The sequence below is a fragment of the Lacerta agilis genome, chromosome 12 (genome assembly GCF_009819535.1).
Source record: "Lacerta agilis isolate rLacAgi1 chromosome 12, rLacAgi1.pri, whole genome shotgun sequence".
In the NCBI taxonomy this organism is placed as follows: Eukaryota; Metazoa; Chordata; class Lepidosauria; order Squamata; family Lacertidae; genus Lacerta; species Lacerta agilis.
In genome coordinates this window covers 48461653-48481918 of record NC_046323.1, presented here as the reverse complement: position 1 = coordinate 48481918, position 20266 = coordinate 48461653, and the positions used below count along the sequence as shown (strand labels likewise).

The 20266-nt window shown below is 44.9% G+C and overlaps 1 protein-coding gene across 1 annotated transcript in view; it reads left to right on the top strand.

Annotated features, from left to right (window-relative positions):
- OXSR1 (oxidative stress responsive kinase 1) overlaps positions 1-20266 on the top strand; it is a 74415-nt gene that overhangs the window by 38777 nt on the left and 15372 nt on the right. Inside the window, exons 4-7 of the mRNA XM_033164918.1 lie at positions 44-185; positions 10943-10998; positions 17127-17236; positions 18709-18810. Of these exons, the coding sequence (XP_033020809.1) occupies positions 44-185; positions 10943-10998; positions 17127-17236; positions 18709-18810 (410 nt within the window). The remainder of the gene's footprint in view (positions 1-43; positions 186-10942; positions 10999-17126; positions 17237-18708; positions 18811-20266) is intronic.

Here is a 20266-nt window from a genome sequence, read left to right as displayed (position 1 = left end):
CCGGCCCTCAACTTTACTAACACGTTTCTTCCCTTCCATATAGGGTCTGTTCTGGATGTTATTAAGCACATTGTGGCAAAAGGAGAACACAAAAGCGGAGTGCTGGATGAACCTGTGATAGCCACGATCCTGAAGGAGGTGCTGGAAGGACTGGAATACCTGCATAAAAACGGACAAATCCACAGGTGGATCTCTTACTGCATTTATAACGCACTCTCTTATATCGTGCTTCTTGTGGGATCAACGTGTCTCCCAGTCTGCTCCTTTTGTGTGTGTGAGGCAGGTCACATTTGTTTTCATCTGACATGTTTAGAGCAGTAGCAGAGGCAAACCTCCCCCCCCCCTCTCTCTGTGTGTGTGTGTCTGTCTCCAGAACAGGACCCAGTGTTCTGTTGTTGTTAGTCCAGAATTAATATCCAGCCATTTACAGCACCCGTACACTTCCCTCCTGAAGTTTGAAGGCTTATTTTTTATTAATATCCTCTCTGCTTTTAAAAAATAAAATGCTGAATTGGTCCATCAAGCTCAGCACTGTCTACACTGACTAGCAGTGGCTCCCCACTGAGCAACAGCCTTTTCCGCCACTGACTACAACCTGCATTGCAAAATACCGGTAATTCTATGAAATAATGCCTTTCTGAAACTTGAAGATGTTTCCACCCTCTCATTTTCCGCCGGTCAGGCCATTCTTTTGATCATTTCTGGATTCCCCCTCTCCCAGCCTTTTGCATGCTGAGAAGTACTGCCAATTGCATTCACGATTGCCAGGTTTATGTGTTAAGTTTTCAATGCACGGGTGCCCCCAAAGACAGCTGTCACCGTATAGAGACTTTTTTCCCCTCTTGCGGACCAGCTCTAAACAGACGTTGTTCTTGGGGTGCATCTGCTTGCCTGCTTAGAGGTGGAGCTGAATCGGAAGAGGAATCTCAAGACTTTGTGGAAGAAATAAGCTCCAAGCAGCTTATCCAAGTTAGCACAATAAAACGATTGTTCGGGGCCTGTGCAGCGGAAGGCCTGAGTCATAGCTCACACCTTTAGTAGAAAAGCAGCCCAGTACCATTGGAGCCATGGCGTGGAGGCAGGACATCTGTGGAGGCCTTTAGTACATCTGTCCAAATTTGGTGCCCAGCTTATTGGCGGAGTAAGAAGGGAGTGTCTTTCTGGAATGGAGCCTGCCTTCCCCCTTAGTTATCGTATGTTTTGAGAGGAGACGGTGGGAAGAACAGGTCAAGCTGTTAAAGTAGTGCATCGGCAGAGAACTCCTGACGTGTTTGTGTGTGAGAGGGAGGGACACAAAGAGACATTAGACCCTGCAGATGAGTATTAATTTAAACACTCTCCTTTCTTTTAAAATATAAGTTTATGGAGTAAATGGCTGCATGTGTCTTTCTTGTCTTAACATTTTCAAAGATTAAGCCACATTTGCTTTTTTTTTTTTAACCCTTAATAATGTACTGGTTTCACTATCCTCCCTCAAGCCTTCAAGGGCAGGAGAAGTATAAGTTCTACCTACTACAAGCTTAAAGGTGTAGGTGTGTAGGACCCAATACACTTTATAGCATATTGCATTAGCTAGTTACTTGATTGGCCTCCTACAGGAGTTCTGAGTATTTTTTTTAAAAAAGGAGGGGAGGCGAATTTGGGTATTTGTTTGCTGTCTTTGAGGACTTTTTTGCCTTCTCAAGGCAGTTCATGTCACGAAACAAAGAATAACATATGACGTTCACAATAAAAATAATTCAGTTAAAAACCAAAAAACAAAACCTGCAGCAGCAAATGAAATAATGCGTAAAAGTTCAGAGCGGCCTCAAATTTAATCAGTTAAATCTTGCTGGGCCTGTGGGTGTAATTAGGCCTAGTCTGGGTCCAACTGGTCCACCAGGTTGTTTTCCCCAAACCGTGGCCACCTGCCCCTAACCCAACAACAGATTCTGAGCAGGCAATCTGAGTGGCTACAAAGAAACGACTAGTAGCTTAAAGTGAGCACCCGATCTTTCCTTTGCAAGCTCGCTGTCAGTTGCAGCCAGCTGATTGGCGCTGTCAGCAAGTGCCTTTGAAGGTGTGCTTTCTTGGACAGAGGCATCCTCAAGGGGAATCGCTGTGAGCTCCTTTGAAGTTCACTTTCAGGTGCAGTTTGGATTCCAGCCACACCTGCAAGTGGACTTCAGAAAGGCTTGTAGTTGCTGCCAATCAACTGCCAAAGTTGGCCTTTGGTGGGTGGGGGAATCAATGACCTGGCCAATTGGCCCAGTTCAGTTCCCCCACATCTGAGATAAAGTAGGGCTGGGCGATACCTGGTTTTCAACATCGCAATAGATCACCAGCTAAACATTGCAGTACAGTATACTGATATGTTGCAATGTCCGAAATATTTATGTAGAAGCATTGACTGGGTTCATGGTTTCCCCCACGTTGTGATTTTTGCAGAGCACACGCACACAATGATTCACACTACATTGTCCATTCAAAAATTATGAAACCAATATCATGACAAGGACTTGAAACTGGTTTTTGGACGATATATCGCCCACCCCCAAACACATCATGATTCACGATATATTGCCAGGTCAAAAGCTATGATATCACAAATATGGACTTCAAAATGGTTTTGGATGATATATTGATATATTGCCCAGCCCTGAACAGGATAAGGGAGAATTATTTCTCTTCCTTAACACTGGGCTTCTTGCCATGAAAACAATTCCCCCAAGCTTCTTTGGCAAGGGTTTAGGGGAGATTTGGCCTTGGAACTTTTGTTTGCTGTGGAAGACAGCCCAGTTGGGAAGCTGCCATGCATGCAGGAAGTTCTAGGTTCAATCCCCAGTATTTCTGGGTAGGACTGGGGAAAACTCACTGCTTGAAACCCCAAAGAGCTGCTGCCAGCCAGTGTAAGCAGTCCTGACCTAGGTGATCCAAAGATCTGACTCAGATGAAGGCAGCACCCTATGTTCCTGTGTAAAGTGCTGCAGGTGAGCAATCCCTGTTGAGCATCCAGGTAATGCACTCTGTACCACCTGCAAACTCTTCCACGGTCTTCGAAGGTTGCCCTGGTGTGCTAGAGGTGTGTTGCACTGCGGTTGATCCCACAGAACTGAGTGTGTTCTGTGACTAAGGAGGAAAAAAAGGAGACCCACTCCCAGGCCTGAGTGACAAGAGTCAGTTGATGTGTTAAATATTTTGCACCACTCCCAATTCTGGACACTTGACTTGCCTTCGCATTTGTTCATGGATTATCATGTGTCCAGTTGCTTGATGGATGATCCTCTATAATCTGTAACCAAAGCAAATGGGAGAGCTCTGGGAAGTTACTGGGCAGAGTTTGAAACTTAAGCCCTTTCAGGTGCTGCTGCCTTTTCTTTTTTAAATAGCTTTCTGACAAGCCAGTCATGGTCAGCTTAACTGGATGGAAGTTCTTGTTCCCTCTCCCTCCCTCCCCCCCCCCTCTCTCGTGGATGCCTTTGAGCTTATGATCAGCTCTTGTGTAACTGAATATTTTGACAAGCTTGGAGAGGAAGCAATAATACTATGTGTGTTGTTGTTGTTTTTTAAAAATGCAGCTTAGCTTCAGGAGGTTTTCCTTTTTGGCATGTCAGGTCGTTGGGCTGCACACAGGTGCTCTCTAAAGTCGGTTGACATGACTGAAATATAAAGGTTTGCTTTGGACATTCTGAAAGCTGACCGGGTACCATTGAAAGTGAGCAAACGTAGACTCAGGGCCTAAATCTCTTGCAGCAGGGGAAGCAGGATCCTGTGGCTGCTCCAGATGTTGTTGGACTCCTGCTGCAATTGGACTCTGGCGCCCATCAGTTCCATGCAGCATGGCCAGTGTCCAGGCACGGCAGAAGCTGTAGCCCAACAACACCTGGAGGGCCACAGCTCCCCCACCTTGTCCTACAACTGCGTTTTGGTAGCTTGGATCCAGCTGTGCTTGGTGGTGAAACAGCCTCTCTGCTCTAGAAATGTCTCACGTGGAGGGACAGTTTCACACATTCCTTAGTGGCGCGCCCAGTGTTTGACATTCACCAGGCGTCAAGCGAATTTTGCACCTGGCTATCGGCCACTTGAAACCAAGCGAACATGGCCAGGAGCCAAGATGGCGCTGGATGTCTCCATCACCTGGAGGTGCATGTCTGGGGATCCTTGGATCTTTCCTGTTTTCACACACCAGCAGCACACCCTGTAGAATTCTATCTGTGGCATTTTATCTGCACAAAAAGAACAAATCTCAAGAACCAAAAATTTGTATTGAAAAATACGACTTTCAAGTCGCCTGGCCCCAAAATGGCAACTAGGCATTCCGTTTTGGTGGCTGTAACCCTGGTTTAATGAGCCATTTGGCACCTTAGCTTATATATCAAGAGTTTTTAACACTGGGCGCACCCAGCCCTGGCAATGGCACATGTTAGCCCATCCTACCTCATCAACATGCGTGGCTGTAGGAGACGCACATCTGCAAGCCTGTGTTTTTCTTGCTTTCGTGTTATTCATAAGGCACGGCAGTGATCACCAGCTCATATGGTACGTTGGAAAGGATTGGGATTAGGTACAGTTGCTTTGTGCCCTGTTTGGACAGAGGCAGCATATTTCTGCCTAATGGGTGCTGAAGACCACTAGGGATGGCTGCTTCCCCCTTGCTCTGCTTTGGAGATTCCCATAGTGGCACATAGGATGCTGCCTTCCACAGAGTCAGACCAATTGGCCCAGTCAGCTCACCGGCTTTCCAGGTTTTGGGGCAGGGAGCATTCCCAGTCCTGTGTGCTGGCCTGTGTTCTGATCCCACAGGGCTGCTTTTCTGTTTTATATTTTCCCTAAGTCTGGCTATCCCTGGTGATCCCAGGAAAACTCTTCCTGACTTCATACATACACCTCCCAAGAACATAGTTTTCAGAATCTGGGAAATTCAAGACGTCGCAATTCTCGCTCCATTCTGCTCTATGAAGTTTCCTGTTGTAATAAAGTGTTGACATTTAAGCATACTATTTTAATTGTTTGGTTTTTAAAAAAATCCTTCCCTTTCCCCCAAAGAGCCCTGCAGGGATATATATTTTCCCAATGCTTAAATGTGCTCCTTTCTCCAGTCTCTCCTCTTTGCATGTCAGAAATTCCAAATCTGAGCTGTACAAAATTGGAAAAATGTCGGCTGTAATATTTGATTCCTCAAAAGATTGGTCAAGGCCCCTGGAAGCGTAGGAACAAAACCTGGCTCTTCCCCTGCTGGATGCCGACTCATATTTCTGGGATCCTGAGTAATGCTTTGACAAGATTGCTCACAGATGCTGCAGTTGGGAGTGTGTGTGTTTTTAATTTTGAAGAAGAGGAAAATCCATTCTCCACAGAATTGCTATGGAGACTATCAAGGACTGCAACTCTTGTGTTAACCATTGTCTCCTGTGCGATTCTTTTCTTTTCCCCATCCTCTTTCTGGCATCAGATGGTTTTTGCTTCGGTGGAGTTATAAGAGGAGAAATCCAGTGGGAACAAGGAGGTCAGGAGAAAAGATTAGTGGGGAGGTTGGCATAAGAATGTGGAACCCGGTCTCTCCTCTCCTCTTGGTCTCCCGGGCCTCAAGGAGATTAGACTGGCCTTGACCAGTGCCAAGGCCTTTTCGGCTGTGGCCCCAGCCTGGTGGAATGCTCTGTCACAAGAGACCAGGGCCCTACGGGATCTGACATCTTTCCGCAGGGCCTGTAAGACGGAGCTGTTCCGCCAGGCCTTTGGCCAGCGTCCAGTCTGACTCCCCCCCCCTCTCCTTTTAAGAACTTGCATGAAAGTGGCCCCCCGACTTTTCTCACAGGCTCATATAAGAGCAGTATAAACAGTTAGGCCTGGTGAGCATTTAAGGTCCCCATCCCTAATTTGCGGGTTGCCATCTGATTAGATTTCACTTTGATTCTGATTTGATTTTAGGATGTATTTTAATTGGTTGCTTGGTTTTATGGTAATATGTTACATATTTGATGTTAGCCGCTCTGAGCCCGTTTTTGGCCAGGGGGGCGGGGTATAAATAAAATTATTATTATTATTATTATTATTATTATTATTATTATTATTAGTGTTGCTTAAAGGTCTCTGGAGCTTAGAATTGATTGAAACTTGTTGCTGGTTAATATCCTCACTCTTGCCCTTGTGAAATGTAGGGGCTGCTGCAGGCACACACTGTTAACCATGATGAAATGATTTAAGGGTTCATGGGGTTATTTGTTTCTAGCCCACTCTTGTCTTGGGGAGTGGATTTCCACCCTCCCCTTGGGCTGCATTGGCATCAACCTGAACTGTGGATAAGGCCAACCAAGTTTGCTCTTCGACTGTGGAAAGACCATACCTCAGAGTCAGAGCAGTTCATTCAGAAGGTCGCAGGTTCAGTCCCTGGCACTTCCAGTTGCAATGGCAGGTGATCTGCCGAGACCCCCAGCGCAGGGATCACTAACGTGGTTTCCTCTACATATAATAAAGATAATAATAATTTTATTATTTGTACCCTGCCCATTTGATTGGGTTTCCCTAGCCACACTGGACTCAGTCTCCCACCAGTGTGGTGAAGAATTGGTCACCCTTGGGTTGGATACGTGCAGAGGCAAAGGATGTCTGTGGCATGGAAGCCAATGCTCAGTTGGATAGTTGGCTCCACTGCAACACTGCCCCAGGTGTAGCTCTTTCCTGTTCCTTGTAGGAATAAATGGCTGCCATTCAGTTACGTGGGGGAAAGCGAAAGGGTGCGCATGCAGGCGCCATTGGGGTGATGGAAGTGGCAGGGCTGCTCCTGCCACTAGTGACCCAGCCATCGAGAATCACATCTGCTTCTGGGGTGGCAAAATTGGCATGCTTAATAAGAGAAAAGTCATTGTTAACATTTACTAATTGTTTGATTTTTGTGTTTTTAATGTATTTTATATATTTGGTGTTAGCCGCCCTGAGCCCAGTCTCGGTCGGGGAGGGCGGGGTATAAATAAAATTTATTATTATTATTACTAAAGGTTAGAGACCTCTCATAGACTTTTTGTGTGGAAAAGAAAAAGAAATAATGACATTTGGATTTGAGAATTGAAGATAATTTTTTATAGAAAGTGGCTTTATTAGGTGTCATACTGGAATGGATGAAGTGAATAATGTTTATATATAGTGGACAAATGAAGAATTGGAAGTTCTTTACTTTCTTAACTTACCTCATTTTTCTCTCTTTTTCTCTCTTTTCCACTTTCTTTCTTTTAATTCCTTTACAATTCCTTTTTCTTTATCTCTTCTTCTTTCTCTCCCCCCCCCCCGCTCTGTTTTGCCTCTGGATTAATGTTTTAGTTTGGACAACAACAACAACAACAAAATTTCACGATAATCTCTTGCATTTTTCTTTATAAACTCTAATAAAATTTATATTAAAAATATATCAAGTTTGCTCCAGTGTCCATCCAGAGTTCTGTGTCGTGGTCACACACAAGTGCAACCGGATATTCTGATAGTCAGCCCAGCAAGTTAGGAGCTGTCTTTAGCATGTTCTTTCTCAAACAGACAACGGTAATTAACGTGTGTTTCTGTGTATAGATCCTTGGCATCCTTTCCTCTGGCCAAATTAAGAGTTAGGCCATTGGAAATTTATAGTTTACAGTTCAGATACATTAGCCATTATGCCCGGATGACTCTACCCCACTTTGACAGCCATCTGTTTGTACTAAGCGCTCAGACAATGCACAGGAAAGATGGATGGCGTATGTCTAGGTTTACTGTAATTGGAAAGAGCCTAACAAGCTTTTGCTACTTTGGCAGTAATGTTTGGAGTTGGAGGGGGCCAATTACTCAGCCATTAAGAATGCAGCGGAACATATTATCTCTCCTTGGTCTATAAATAGCATTGAAAAAGAAAAAGAAAAGAAACTGACGTCCTGCATTTGTGTTGTGGAGAAAACAAGTAAATGGGTTTTATTGGAAGTGTGGAGTGGTTGGTTGCAGTCTGATTTGGGTACATGGGTTTTTATTGAACACCAGTTGCCGGAAACCGCAGGATGGGAGTGTGCTCTTGTGCTTAGGCCCTGCTTGTGGACATCTTCACTTAGACATCCGATTGACCGCTGTGAGAACAGGATGATGGACTAAATTGCCTGCTGGCCTGATCCAGCACACTCTTCTTACATCAAAATATATTTTAAAAATTGTCCAGTAGCACCATAGAGACCAACTAAGTTTGTTCTGGGTATAAGCTTTCGTGTGTGCACGCACACACGAAAGCTTATACCCAGAACAAACTTAGTTGGTCTCTAAGGTGCTACTGGACAATTTTTTAATTTTTTTAATATATTTTGACTGCGTCAGACCAACACAGCTATCTACCTGACCCTTCTTATGTCTTGGGGAAATGCTCATGGAGAGAGAGAGAGAGAGAGAGAGAGTGCTTTGTGACTTCTGGCCTCATATTCTGGAGCTCAAACAAAGCCATTAGTTAGGGTCCAGCTCGATTTCCTCATTAAAATATTGGCACACCGTCTCTCATACTGTAAGCGTCGTTTACACATCATGAAAAGCAAAGCAAAACCCATCTGCAATAAGAAGCACCAAAAGTTGTTTGTTACAATGCAGGAAAACCTGAAATAAACTGTTAGAAATAATAATAATGATAATGATAATAATAATAATAATAATAATAATAATAATAATAATAATAATAATATAAAGTAAAACAGCAGAGCAGATGATAAAAGTCAACACACCATTAAGCAACGTTTAAAAATGGTTGTGATAAATTGTACCAGTAGTTAAAAACAACCCCTGCAGCCAGTATGCCATGCTGGGGGAAAAGCAAATAGTGGTTCCAGAGTTTTGAAGATGGGTGTCTTCACCTCTTAGGGAAGATTTGTGGTGAGCTGGGACATCGCCGGTGCTCCCTCAAGAATTCTGAAGCGTTCAATGGAAATTCCCTTTTGTTTTGGAGAGGAACCAAGCTCTCCCCCTCTCCCTGGGTTATGAAACAAAATGAAAACAAATAATAGAGCCATTATTCTGAGGACAAAAGCTTTTGCTACTCTTTGGCACTTGCTGGAAGTAAATAGATGGGCCGCGGACAAAGAGATCTCAATGAAGTTTCCTTCTGTGTAATATTAAGCAAGCTGTTTCATGTGGTTTTTTTATTTATTTAAAAAAAGCTCGTTGGAGTGTGGTTTGTGTCGTTTAATTTGTACACAGTGAATTTTGCTGCAAGTTCTGGAAGCTCTTTTGGCATTACGTTGGCCATAAATGCGTCTTTAAACCTATGGAGGGAAGGCCAGGCGTTTCATCAGCTTCACATCCAAATGAGCAAGAAGGCATTTTGGGATCCCGGGATCAGTGTTAGAAACTCAGATATATAAGCTAGGTGCCAAATGGCTCCTTAAACCAAGGCTACAGTCACTAAAACGGAATGCCTAGTTGCGATTTTGGGGCCAAGTGGCTTGAAAGTTTCATTTTTCAATGTGACTTTTTAGTCCTGTAATTCATTATGACTGCATAGATTAAATATAATGACCAGAATGTGTTGCTTTTCAAGATCCAATAATTCCCAGGCAGGCACTTCCAGATGGTGGAGACATCCGGCACCATCCAGGCGCCCAGGCATCTTCCCATGGTCGCAAGTGACCAATAGCCAGGTGCAAAATGTGCCTGGTGAATTTCGAACACTGCGCAGGATTACTAGAGGAGAAGTCACAGGAGATGGCGCTGAACTATCCCAGCCCCCACCGCCCCAGGGCCCTGCAGATGTTTCGAGCTATGCTTCCCACCAGCAAGTTGATGGGAGTTGTAGCTGGAAACATCTGGAGGTTGCCAGGTTGCTAAAGTTGGACCAGCTGTTTCTCTGTGCGTAAGACGGCTTCTCTGAGCTCACAAAAGGAGCATTCAGTGGTTGGGAGGGGATAGGGTTCTGTAAGAAACCAGCTTCTCACGTTTTGCAGAATAATTCCAGATCAGAATCAAATGAATGTCATGGTTGCTTGTATATTTAATCCTAAAGTGTGTTTGATTGGTGGGGTAGATTTTACGCACTTTCTGTTTGTTTGTTTTCCTATGCCACCTTGGGGTTTTTTTTTCTTTTTAAAGGTGGGGCAAAAGTATTTATGAAAATTAATTAAATTTTTGTGACTGTGAATGAATGGATACATGATCATCAGGCATGCATGAAGACAGGTCTCTGCTCCAACGGCCATGACTGCTTGATCTCAGAAGAAAAAACATCCCAGTTAGGAGAGGGAAGCAGAGACAAACGATGGGAGTTGGAGTCTATCAGCAACTAGATGACGCTATATTGGGTAGCCCTTGACCTAGAGCAGCCTTTCCCAAACGTAGGACCTCAGATGCCCCATCACCTCTGACCATTGCTGGGGCTGGCTGGGGCTGATGACAGTTGTAGACCAACAACCTCCAGGGGTCCAAGGTTGAGAAAGGCTGGCCTCTGGAGCACTGTTTTCAACTGAGGGCTTCTGATGCAGCTATCCAGGTAATGAAAGTTCGGAAGGTGGTGAAAGTTTGGAAGGAGGCATATTTCCTTGCTCCCCGAAGGGGCTCCAGAGCTACAGGGTGTTGAGGAAATGGGGCTCAGTGGTTTTATGCCTATGGGGCAGGGGGGGCAGCCTTATTTCATATAAACCAGTTGAGCATTATTTGCCGAGCTATAAGCAGAACAGACCTTATCAAATAGGTAAACTTGTTGCACGTGCTTTCCATAATTTTCACAGGTTTACCAAATTTAGGTCCCTCCCCCTTTCTTTCTTTCTCTCTCTCTCTCTCTCTCTCTCTCTCTCTCTCTCTCCCTCCCTCCCTCTCTGCAGGTGGAACTTTAATTTGAGTATTTACATCCGCAGCAATAGCCTTTTGCATTGAGAAGATAATGTTTGATCATGAAGCAGAGTGTGGCACTTCACAGCTTGTACTCACTGTGTATATCATTTTGTTTTGTCTCTTCCTCTGTCTCCCCGCTCCTCAAAAGGGACGTGAAAGCTGGAAACATCCTTCTAGGAGAAGATGGCTCGGTCCAGATTGCAGGTGAAACTTTTTATTATTATCATTATCATTATCATTGTTATTATTATTTGCCATGTGGTTTGCTCTCTGCTTCCATGCCAGAGAGAGAGGACCCTGAGGACAGCCATATTTCAGTGTCACATGGAAGAGGGAACAAGCTTGTTTTCTCCTGCTCTGGAGGGTAGGACACGAACCAATGGCTTCAAGGTATAAGAAAGGAGATTGCAACTAAACATCAGGAAGAACTTTCTGACAGTAAGAGCAATTCAACAGTGGAATGGACTCCCTTGGGAGGTTGTGGACTCTCCTTCCTTGGAGGTTTTTAAGCAGAGGTTGGATGGCCATCTGTCATGGGTACTTTAGCTAAGATTCCTGCATTGCAGAGGGTTGGACTAGATGACTCTCGGGGTCCCTTCCAACTCTTAACTTGTAGCTCCACCATAATTAATTGGTTGTTAATTGCCTTCCACATATGTCCCAAGGCGATGTACAAAATATAATAAAAACAGCTTAAAAACCCGTGGGGTCCCTTCCAGCTCTAAGATTCTATGACCCTGAAGACCATGGCATGGGGAGGAAGGGGGAAGCAATGTGCCATAGGTGTCTGGTTCCCCCTCCAACGCAGGGAGTCAGTGGTGTGTGTGTGTGTGTGTGTGTGTGTGTGTGTGTGTGTACGTGTACATCATGCCCAACCTTTAAGGGCATTGCATAAGCCCCTCCTATCCTAAGAGTTGGTTGTCAAGGATGGGCATGGAGCAGCTTTGTTAGGATGAACCAGGGGTGGAGAGCCTCTAGACTTGGAGTCTGAATGTGGCCCTCCATCCCCTCTATCTGGCCCTTGGGAAGTCTCCCCAGGCTGTGTCCCACACAGGCTGTGCTTCACACCTCAATCCTTTCCCCCTGGCTGGAATATGTCTTTGAACTTCAGTAATGCCCAAACAAAATCAAAAATTCTTTCCAGTAGCACCTTAGAGACCAACTGAGTTTGTTCCTGGTATGAGCTTTCGTGTGCATGCACACTTCTTCAGATACACAAGTGTATCTGAAGAAGTGTGCATGCACACGAAAGCTCATACCAGGAACAAACTCAGTTGGTCTCTAAGGTGCTACTGGAAAGAATTTTTGATTTTGTTTTGACTATGGCAGACCAACACGGCTACCCACCTGTTTCAGTAATGCCCCTTACTCGCCTGGATGAAGGGTACAGAGAGGTGTGTTGAGTGTATGTATAAACTAACTTACCAGGTAAGGGTAACAATGAACATTTACTGCTCTGCCCACTTTTCCCATAGCCCTGCCCACCACTAGGATGTGGCCCCCGGAAGGCTCCCCAGAAGGGAATGTGGCCCTTGGACCGAAAACGTTTTCCCACTCCTGCTGTGCCATCACACCCTCGAACTGCAAAATCTCAAGTGGCTTGCTTGCTGTCTGATTCTGCTGTTGTCTAGGAAGCCTCGTCAAGAGCAGTTTGGGTCCATCTAGTTCCTTGCTCTGTCTGCACTGCCTGTGTCAGACCTCTCCCTCCTCAGGTCCCCCTTTGCTCACCTTGTCCGGCAAGAGTTTTCTTTGTGTTCTTGCCAGTAAACAAGCTTGGGAGGCAAGATAGTGAGGCAAGGAGAAGAGAAATAAAAAAGGAGCCTGTCCCCCAAAACTCGCTTGTATTGCCCGGTTTCCTGTGTTGAAAGATTTGGGTGGGAGGTCCTCCTCTCCGTAGAATTCCAATAAAGGAAAGGAAGGCTCCTCTCACTGCAGGGATTTTGAGGGGTGGGTATGAACCAAGTCTTTGTCTTGCACCTCTTTGATCCCCGAATCTATGGCCCTTCTGTGGTTTATTACAACAGAGCTCTTTCAAGGATTCTTCTGAATGGGGGCGTTTTGCTCCCCCCTTTTATCTGCAGAGGTTTATCAATTTACACTCAGTGGGCACTGGCTGCAGTATAAATTAAGGCTGCCTGCCTCTTTGTTTCATCCTCTTCCAGAATCACTTAGCCGTGTGAGATCATCTCAATATCAAAATGATTGTACAAGTAACTAGATTTGCCTTTTAAGCAACCTCCTGAATCCTTAATGATGCTTTGACCGGAAATCTATTGCCTATGCCCTAGAAGGGTCTTTGTGTTGAGAGTTAATAACTCTATCCTTACCCATGTCCTTTGATAATCTTATCTAAAACAGTCATGTGCCCCATTCATGTTGTATTTGGATAAAGGCAGAACTTACTGAAGGGTCTGTTTGTATTGGATTAAACAGCTGTGCGAGTGCCACAATAGAACCTAAGGTCAGGAAAGCCACAGAATTGAGTCCTGATCATTTTTCTCCTTTTCTCCCCCATTTTTGAATTTATTTATTTTACATTTCATGGCTGCAAAGATAATGTATGTCAGCAGTGGAAAAAAATAAGAGTATGGACATTTGTTCATACTGGTTGCAAAATTCATTTAGCATGAATTGTGTTTCTGTCTGAATACACAAAACTACGGAACTAGGCTTGTTCACACAAAGGGCAGGTGAGGGGGTTAGTGTAGGATTATCGAATCATAGAATTGTAGAGTTGGAAGGGACCCCGAGGGTCATCTAGTTTGACCACCCTTCAGTGCAGGAATCTCAGCTGAAGCATCAGTGACAGATGGCCCCCCCAACCTCTGCAGACCTCCAGAGGTTGTTAGGGCTCCAACTCCCATCATCCTAGCAAACATAGTCAATAGACAGGGGTGATGAGGCAACTTCTGGAAGGCCAGAGGTTCCCCATTCCTATTTTAGAGCATCCTCCAGTTTAAAGATGTGGATGTGGCAGGCACCATATTGCATGTGTCTCTGCAGAGGATTTGAACACAACCCTTTGGTTTTCCAAAGTTACTGTTTGTAATGGGACATTTTAATTCAGAGCGAAGCAAGTTCATTCAGCTTCTTGGCTACATACCTGGGGGTCTAAAGGAGTGGTGGGCCAAAGATACATTAGCTGTAGAATGTAAGCTAAGCTCTCCTTGATGGGGCAATGGACTCTGGTCTGCAACTTGATTTTCCAGCCCTTGGCAAAATGCTTAGGGCACAGATTGTAAGATGCTGATATCTTGCTACTGCCTTCGAGGCCCACAGCCTTTGAATTCCAATTCACCATCATGGTTGGAAGACATCTGTGGATCCCTAGAAATAAAGAATGTACAAGATTCCACTACGGGCAGGCCCTCCGAGAGGGGCTACATAAACGTAGGAAGCTGCCTTGTGCAAAGACGGCACCAGGCAACTTCACTGGAAAAAAAGCATCCGACGCTGTAAAATATGACTTCCACTCTTGGAACTGCCCAATCTACAGATTGAGTTTCTTCAGCTCTTTTCCAAGGATATATTGCTTTTGCAACAGATTTTCCTTCTCAGTGGCAATTCAAAAGCCAGTATACCCCAGGTAAGGATGGGAATGTCTGCTGCCTGAAACCTTGGAGAGGTGTAGCCTGTCAGTGTAGACGGCCCTGAGCTGGATGGGCCAATAGTCTGACTCTGTGTAAGTTAGCTTCCTTTGTTCCTCTGAGTTACTGGATTGACAAGCTGTCTCCATCATTCTCAGGCATTCGAGATGAACAGTTTTAAATTGTATGCTTCCTCCGCCTGGAATAAAAGTTGATTACTTGTGCTGTCAAAGTGATCTTACGTTTAGACAGTTTAAATGTGCAAATATTAGGAAGCTGTTCTGCATTGAAGACATCCCCGTAAATGCAGGGCCACACTTCAGGGAGAAGTGAGTTAATTATTTCCTATAAAAAGACTTCATGCATAATACTTAGTTTTTTTTGGGGGGGGGGATTCTGTGCAAAGCATCGAGTTATCTCCTTGACAGTTTTGCTTGTAGTATCCACAACGGCAAATTCGTTCATTGTAGTGAGCCGTCTGCTAAACGATGAAAACTTTGTATGGTAGATTTGGGAGTGGGCATCTAGAGAGCTGAGTAGCTGCCAATGTCACCGGTGAACCTCTGGCATTTTCCTTTTTTTTTAACATTACAATGATGGGCTTCTAGTCCTCATGGTTGATGTTATGGTGTTGACCATTGTAGCTCCAAGCACGGAAGGCTGCAGCTCTCCTGGGGGAGTGAACAGAAATGTGGAACCCCAGTTAAGATCCTCCAAACTTCATAGTGTAGTGTGTTAGCTTTTTAGTGGCTCAGGTAGAACTTGGCCTAAATCAGAGAGAGAATTTGCCTAGCGAGGTCAAGGGGAAAGGCCTGACTCTGGCCACCTGCTTTTCCACGCAGGAAGTCCCCTTATCGCCAGCCGGGGCTGAGAGGACCCACTTCCTGGGTTACGCCCTCTCCTTTGCAACTGAAGGTGGCACCGCAGTATTCTGCCGCATTTCCCCTTGGTTTGGAAATACTTTGTAAAACATATTGACTTGCCCTCTCTTTCATCCTGCAACTGGCTGTAAAGAAGTATGACAGGATAATTAGTATGCTGCAGTTGTGATGTGTGGCTGCTTAAAATGCGTGCATTCCATGCAAGGCAGATTTGTCTCAGAACAAGATATCTGACTCCTCCCCCTCTCTTTGTTCTTAGAAACAATAGAAGCTTCATAAATCTGTGCGTAATCGGAGGAGCAACAGTGCAAAAATCTTGTGACGGGATGATGTGGGGTTTCTGGGGTGACACTAAGGGGTAGGATCTGAAGGTCTGCAGGGTCCTGACATTATTGCCAGGGCTGTTGGTACTTTGTGCCCCAAACTCAGTTTTTACATCCTGCTTTCACCAAGTAAAAGCTTTGAATTTTTGCCACCTCTGCAAACATGCAAGCTCGCAAACTTCCCCCTACTGCTTCTGATAGGGATTTCGTAATTGTGAGATGGGGGCTGCAACAAAACGTTGCAGTGCGAAGTGCCCCCTGTTCAGGATTCCAGCTGCTCGGTTCTGATTTCTGCCCCCCTCACCCCAACCAATCATCATACTGTGGCCACTGAGCACGGCCAGATCTCATTAGGCTGCTTTGTGGAGCTCCAAGTATGTTTTTGTACTTCTGAAGATCTTGGCATCCCCCCCCCCCCGCTCCAAGCCTGTTGATACCCTGTGTGTGTGGTGAGTGTCTGTGTGCGCACACTATTTTAGTTACATAAGCAGCGGCACACATGGGATTGTAGCATTGGAAGGGACACCCGGGGGTCATCCAGTACAACCCCCTGAAATGCAGGAATCTCAACTAAAGCATCCATGACAGGTGGCCATCCAACCTCTGCTTAAACACCTCCAGTGTAGGAGAGTTCACACAGCAACTTACCTGAATCGGAGGGAATGCTCTGGCATACTTGCATTCTAATTGTTCATTGGGTGAGGCAAGTAGCTGTGCTGGGTGCTGAAATCCAATCCCTGCCCACTGGAAAGCATTTACAGCAAGCCCTTCAGCTCTTGATAATTCATTCAGGCATTGTCGGTATATTTCCAATCCTGTCTCCAGAATCATAAGGTATGGAAACTTTTTCTTTCTTTTTAAAAACCAAAACCTTTGTTGACAAAGCTGAATTCTCCTAAACTCACAAATGGTGGGTTTCCCTCCATCTCACACTGACAAGGCACCTACACACAGTTTAATGATTTGCCACTCTTGTGTTTTTTCTTGCAACTGATAATGATTTGCATGGCCTGATCCAGTAGGGGTTCTTCTTATGTTCTTGACATCTGGTACATTTTAAAATGCTTGCTTGAATCACAAATCTTGGCCACCTTAAAATTTGTAAAAGTGCATCCTGTCTGTCTCCTAAATCTGTTGGTGGCTTGTTCATTCTATGGTGGTACTTTAGCTGGGTGCCCGTGCATTGAAAGAGATTGTTTGTTTGTTTGTTTGTTTGTTTGTTTGTTTGTTTGTTTTGGCTTCCTACGTTTTTATCATTGTCGCAAGTCGCCATGTTTCACTTCAGACTAGAGTACTGCCTGAGAGCAGACAGCAATACTATGCAGCTAAAGCAAAAGACATGAATTTGTTCCCTGGCCCAGCCACACTTGGCTTGACAAACTTAACAATTGGGTAACTTCTCAGCACTTGTGATTTTGTTCTGCCCCATTCGCAGATCAAGCGGAGCGACGGCTGGGAAGCACGCAGTGCGAATGGTCAGGGGGTGCCGTGTGTCATTCAGAAACGCCTCCTTAAAACTTAATTATTTTTCAACATTTCAGATTTTGGTGTTAGTGCTTTTTTAGCCACTGGCGGCGACATCACCCGCAACAAAGTGAGGAAAACCTTCGTGGGCACCCCTTGCTGGATGGCACCTGAAGTCATGGAGCAGGTAGGGAAGAAAAGGGGAAAAGCCTTGTTCAGAATGATTGATCTGCAACATCTGCCTAAGGATTTTTGGTAGACAAGTGGATAGCTCAGTTCGCTGGGGCGTGGTGCTGAAAACACCAAAGTTGCAGGTTCTGTCCCCATATGGGACAACTGTGTGTTCCTGCATTGCTGGGGGTCGAATGAGATCAGTGTTTCCTAAACTTGGGTCTCCAGATGCTTTTGGACTACAATTCCCATCATCCCTGGCCCCTGGTCTTGCTAGCTAGCGGTGCCTGGGAGAATAAAGGAAATAAAGATGATAAAGCGCATACGATACGTTTCCAAGCACAATTCCAAGTGTTGGTGCTGACCTTTAAAGCCCTAAATGGCCTCGGTCCTGAAGGAGCATCTCCACCCCCAACTTTCCAACTTTTAGAAAACATCCACTGCCTTCAGATGTTTTCTAAAAGTTGGAAAGTTGTTAATTTCTTTGACATCTGATGGGAGGGTGTTCCACAGGGTGGGCGCCACTACCGAGAAGGCCATTTGCCTGGTTCCCTGTAACTTTGCTTCTCGCAGTGAGGGAACCTCCAGAAGGCCCAGGTCCAGCTCCGAGGGCCTTCTGGAGGTTCCCTCACTGCGAGAAGCAAAGTTACAGGGAACCAGGCAAATGGCCTTCTCGGTAGTGGCGCCCACCCTGTGGAACACCCTCCCATCAGATGTCAAAGAAATTAACAACTTTCCAACTTTTAGAAAACATCTGAAGGCAGTCCTGTTTAGGGAAGTTTTTAATATCTGATGAATTTTTGTATTTTAATGTTTTGTTGGAAGCCACCCAGGGTGACTAGGGAAACCCAGCCAGATGGGCGAGGTATAAATAAAAAATGTTGTTGTTGTTATTATTATTATTATTATTATTATTATTATTATTATTATTATTAGAAGCTTATTGAAGGTGCTGTGTTAATATTTCTTCAGAAGAATCTGGGATCATTTCCCTATATTTGGGGCAGTTCTCTCCCCCCCTCCTTTCCCCCCCCCTTGCCCGCCCTTTCCAGCTGCATAGTACAATATGAAGCCACCACTCTTTAAGTGAAAGAAATAGCTTTTTTCTTCCAGAGCAATGCTGAGTTAGTGAAGCAACACACTCCTGTGGCATTTGCAAAGATGTCAATTTTTCGACAGGTCCTGGGACAGTTAATTCCTCCCGTTTGGCCAAAACTCTTGAAGTATAGAGAATACGCAGTGTTTTTTCTCTGCCGTTGGGAGAGAAATTCAATGTTCTGGATAAGATGCCTGGCAATAACTCATTGGCAGAAAGGGAATGGCTTTCTTGGGGTGTGGATTCTCTCTGCTTGGTGATAGTGAGCAGAGCAGAGCTTCTAGGTATGATTCCAATCTACCATTAGCATGGAGTTGGATCAGGAAAAGCCTGGAGGCCTGTGTAGGTTAACTGAAAAGAAATGCCTTGTTAACTGTCTCTTCACTTCCTAGGTGAGAGGTTATGATTTCAAGGCGGACATCTGGAGTTTTGGAATCACGGCAATCGAGTTCGCGACAGGGGCAGCTCCTTACCACAAATACCCACCCATGAAGGTGAGTCACTGATTGACTAGTTCAGACAACTGTGTTGGTTCCTAGGAATCTCCTGTGCTCCCTGTCCCCCAAGCAGCACCCTAGAACGTGCTGCTTCTGGAAGTAAGCGATAACCTGCAGGGATGGCAGTAGGGAGAGCTTCGGAACTCTGGGTTTTGTCAATGAGGAAGGAAGTTGGCAAGCATGAAGCAAAACTGTATTATCAGAATGCAGAGCGAACATCACTTTACCAACAGAAAACCCCGAGGCTTCCCAGAAACTAATCTGGAGTCCCTCAATGAGATGATTTGTGATGGTGGATCAAATTCCTGAAAAAAAAATGCCTGCCTGCTGCTGATCTTCTCTTCTGAGCACTTGCTTTTGAGTCACTCAGCAGCTCAACCCTTCTGAATCAACTCCCCATGCCAAGCCCTTGATTTCTCATTGGATTCCCGTTTAGACTCTTCCGCAACACCCCCCTTTCCTTTTCTTGAAACCTTCCTTTTATCCAGCATCTCCAAATGGTCCCTCCCAGGCTGCATCTAGAATTCTTGCCTCAATAATTAATGCAATCATTAATATTTCAATTTATATGCTGCTTTTTGACCTTCAGGAAAACCTCAAAGCAGTGAGCTTGAGGAACGATACATATAGCCCTATTAAGAGAAAACTATAAAATCAAACAATTTAAAAGCAGGAGGTGACCTAGCTTTTACCCCAAAAGCTTGCAGTAGTCCTCAAACCCTCGACCAACTGAGGCTTTTGATGAAACTAAGAAGGCAAAACAAAGTGAACTGCAGTAACATTAGCAGGAGCACCCCCTAATTCCATCACTGATGTCTGATGTTGTGGTTTCACCTGGCTGAGTTGGTTTCCCCCATTTTCCCCATCCTTAACACTATGTCTTTTTTCCCCCTTTCCAAAAGCATAATTTCTATTAAAAAAAACGGGGGGGGAGCTTTAATCCCAAACATGTGTTCATCTAATTGCAGCTTATTTTTAATCTAATTGCAGCATTTTGAGCTGGGACCTCTCTTTTTGGAAACTATCGGATAGACGTTTTGGGTGCTAAATTATAAATTAAGGAAGTCATTCCTGCTGCTCACTCCAGTGTTCAGAGTGAGATGCCTGGAGTTGAGGAGGACAGTTGCTTTCAAGCCTCCCTGGAGATTTTCCAGAATAACCTCTCAGTGGTTTGGGAATTGGGATGCTGAACTAGACATCACCCTAGCAGAATCCAGCAAGTCTTTTTTATGTACCTATTGTTCATCCACAACCTTTCGCCTACCTTGTTTCTCTGCTGAAGGCTATAGGCTACTTGCCACCTTCCTTTTGGTCAAAGAGGCCATGGCATCTTTTTCAAAGTTACATCGCCTGCTTAATGAACTTGAGGTTTGTCTTGGTGCTTCTAACGGGTGCAATTGTTTCACAGAGAGCCAGTGTGGTGTAGTGGTTAAGAGCGGTAGACTCGCAATCT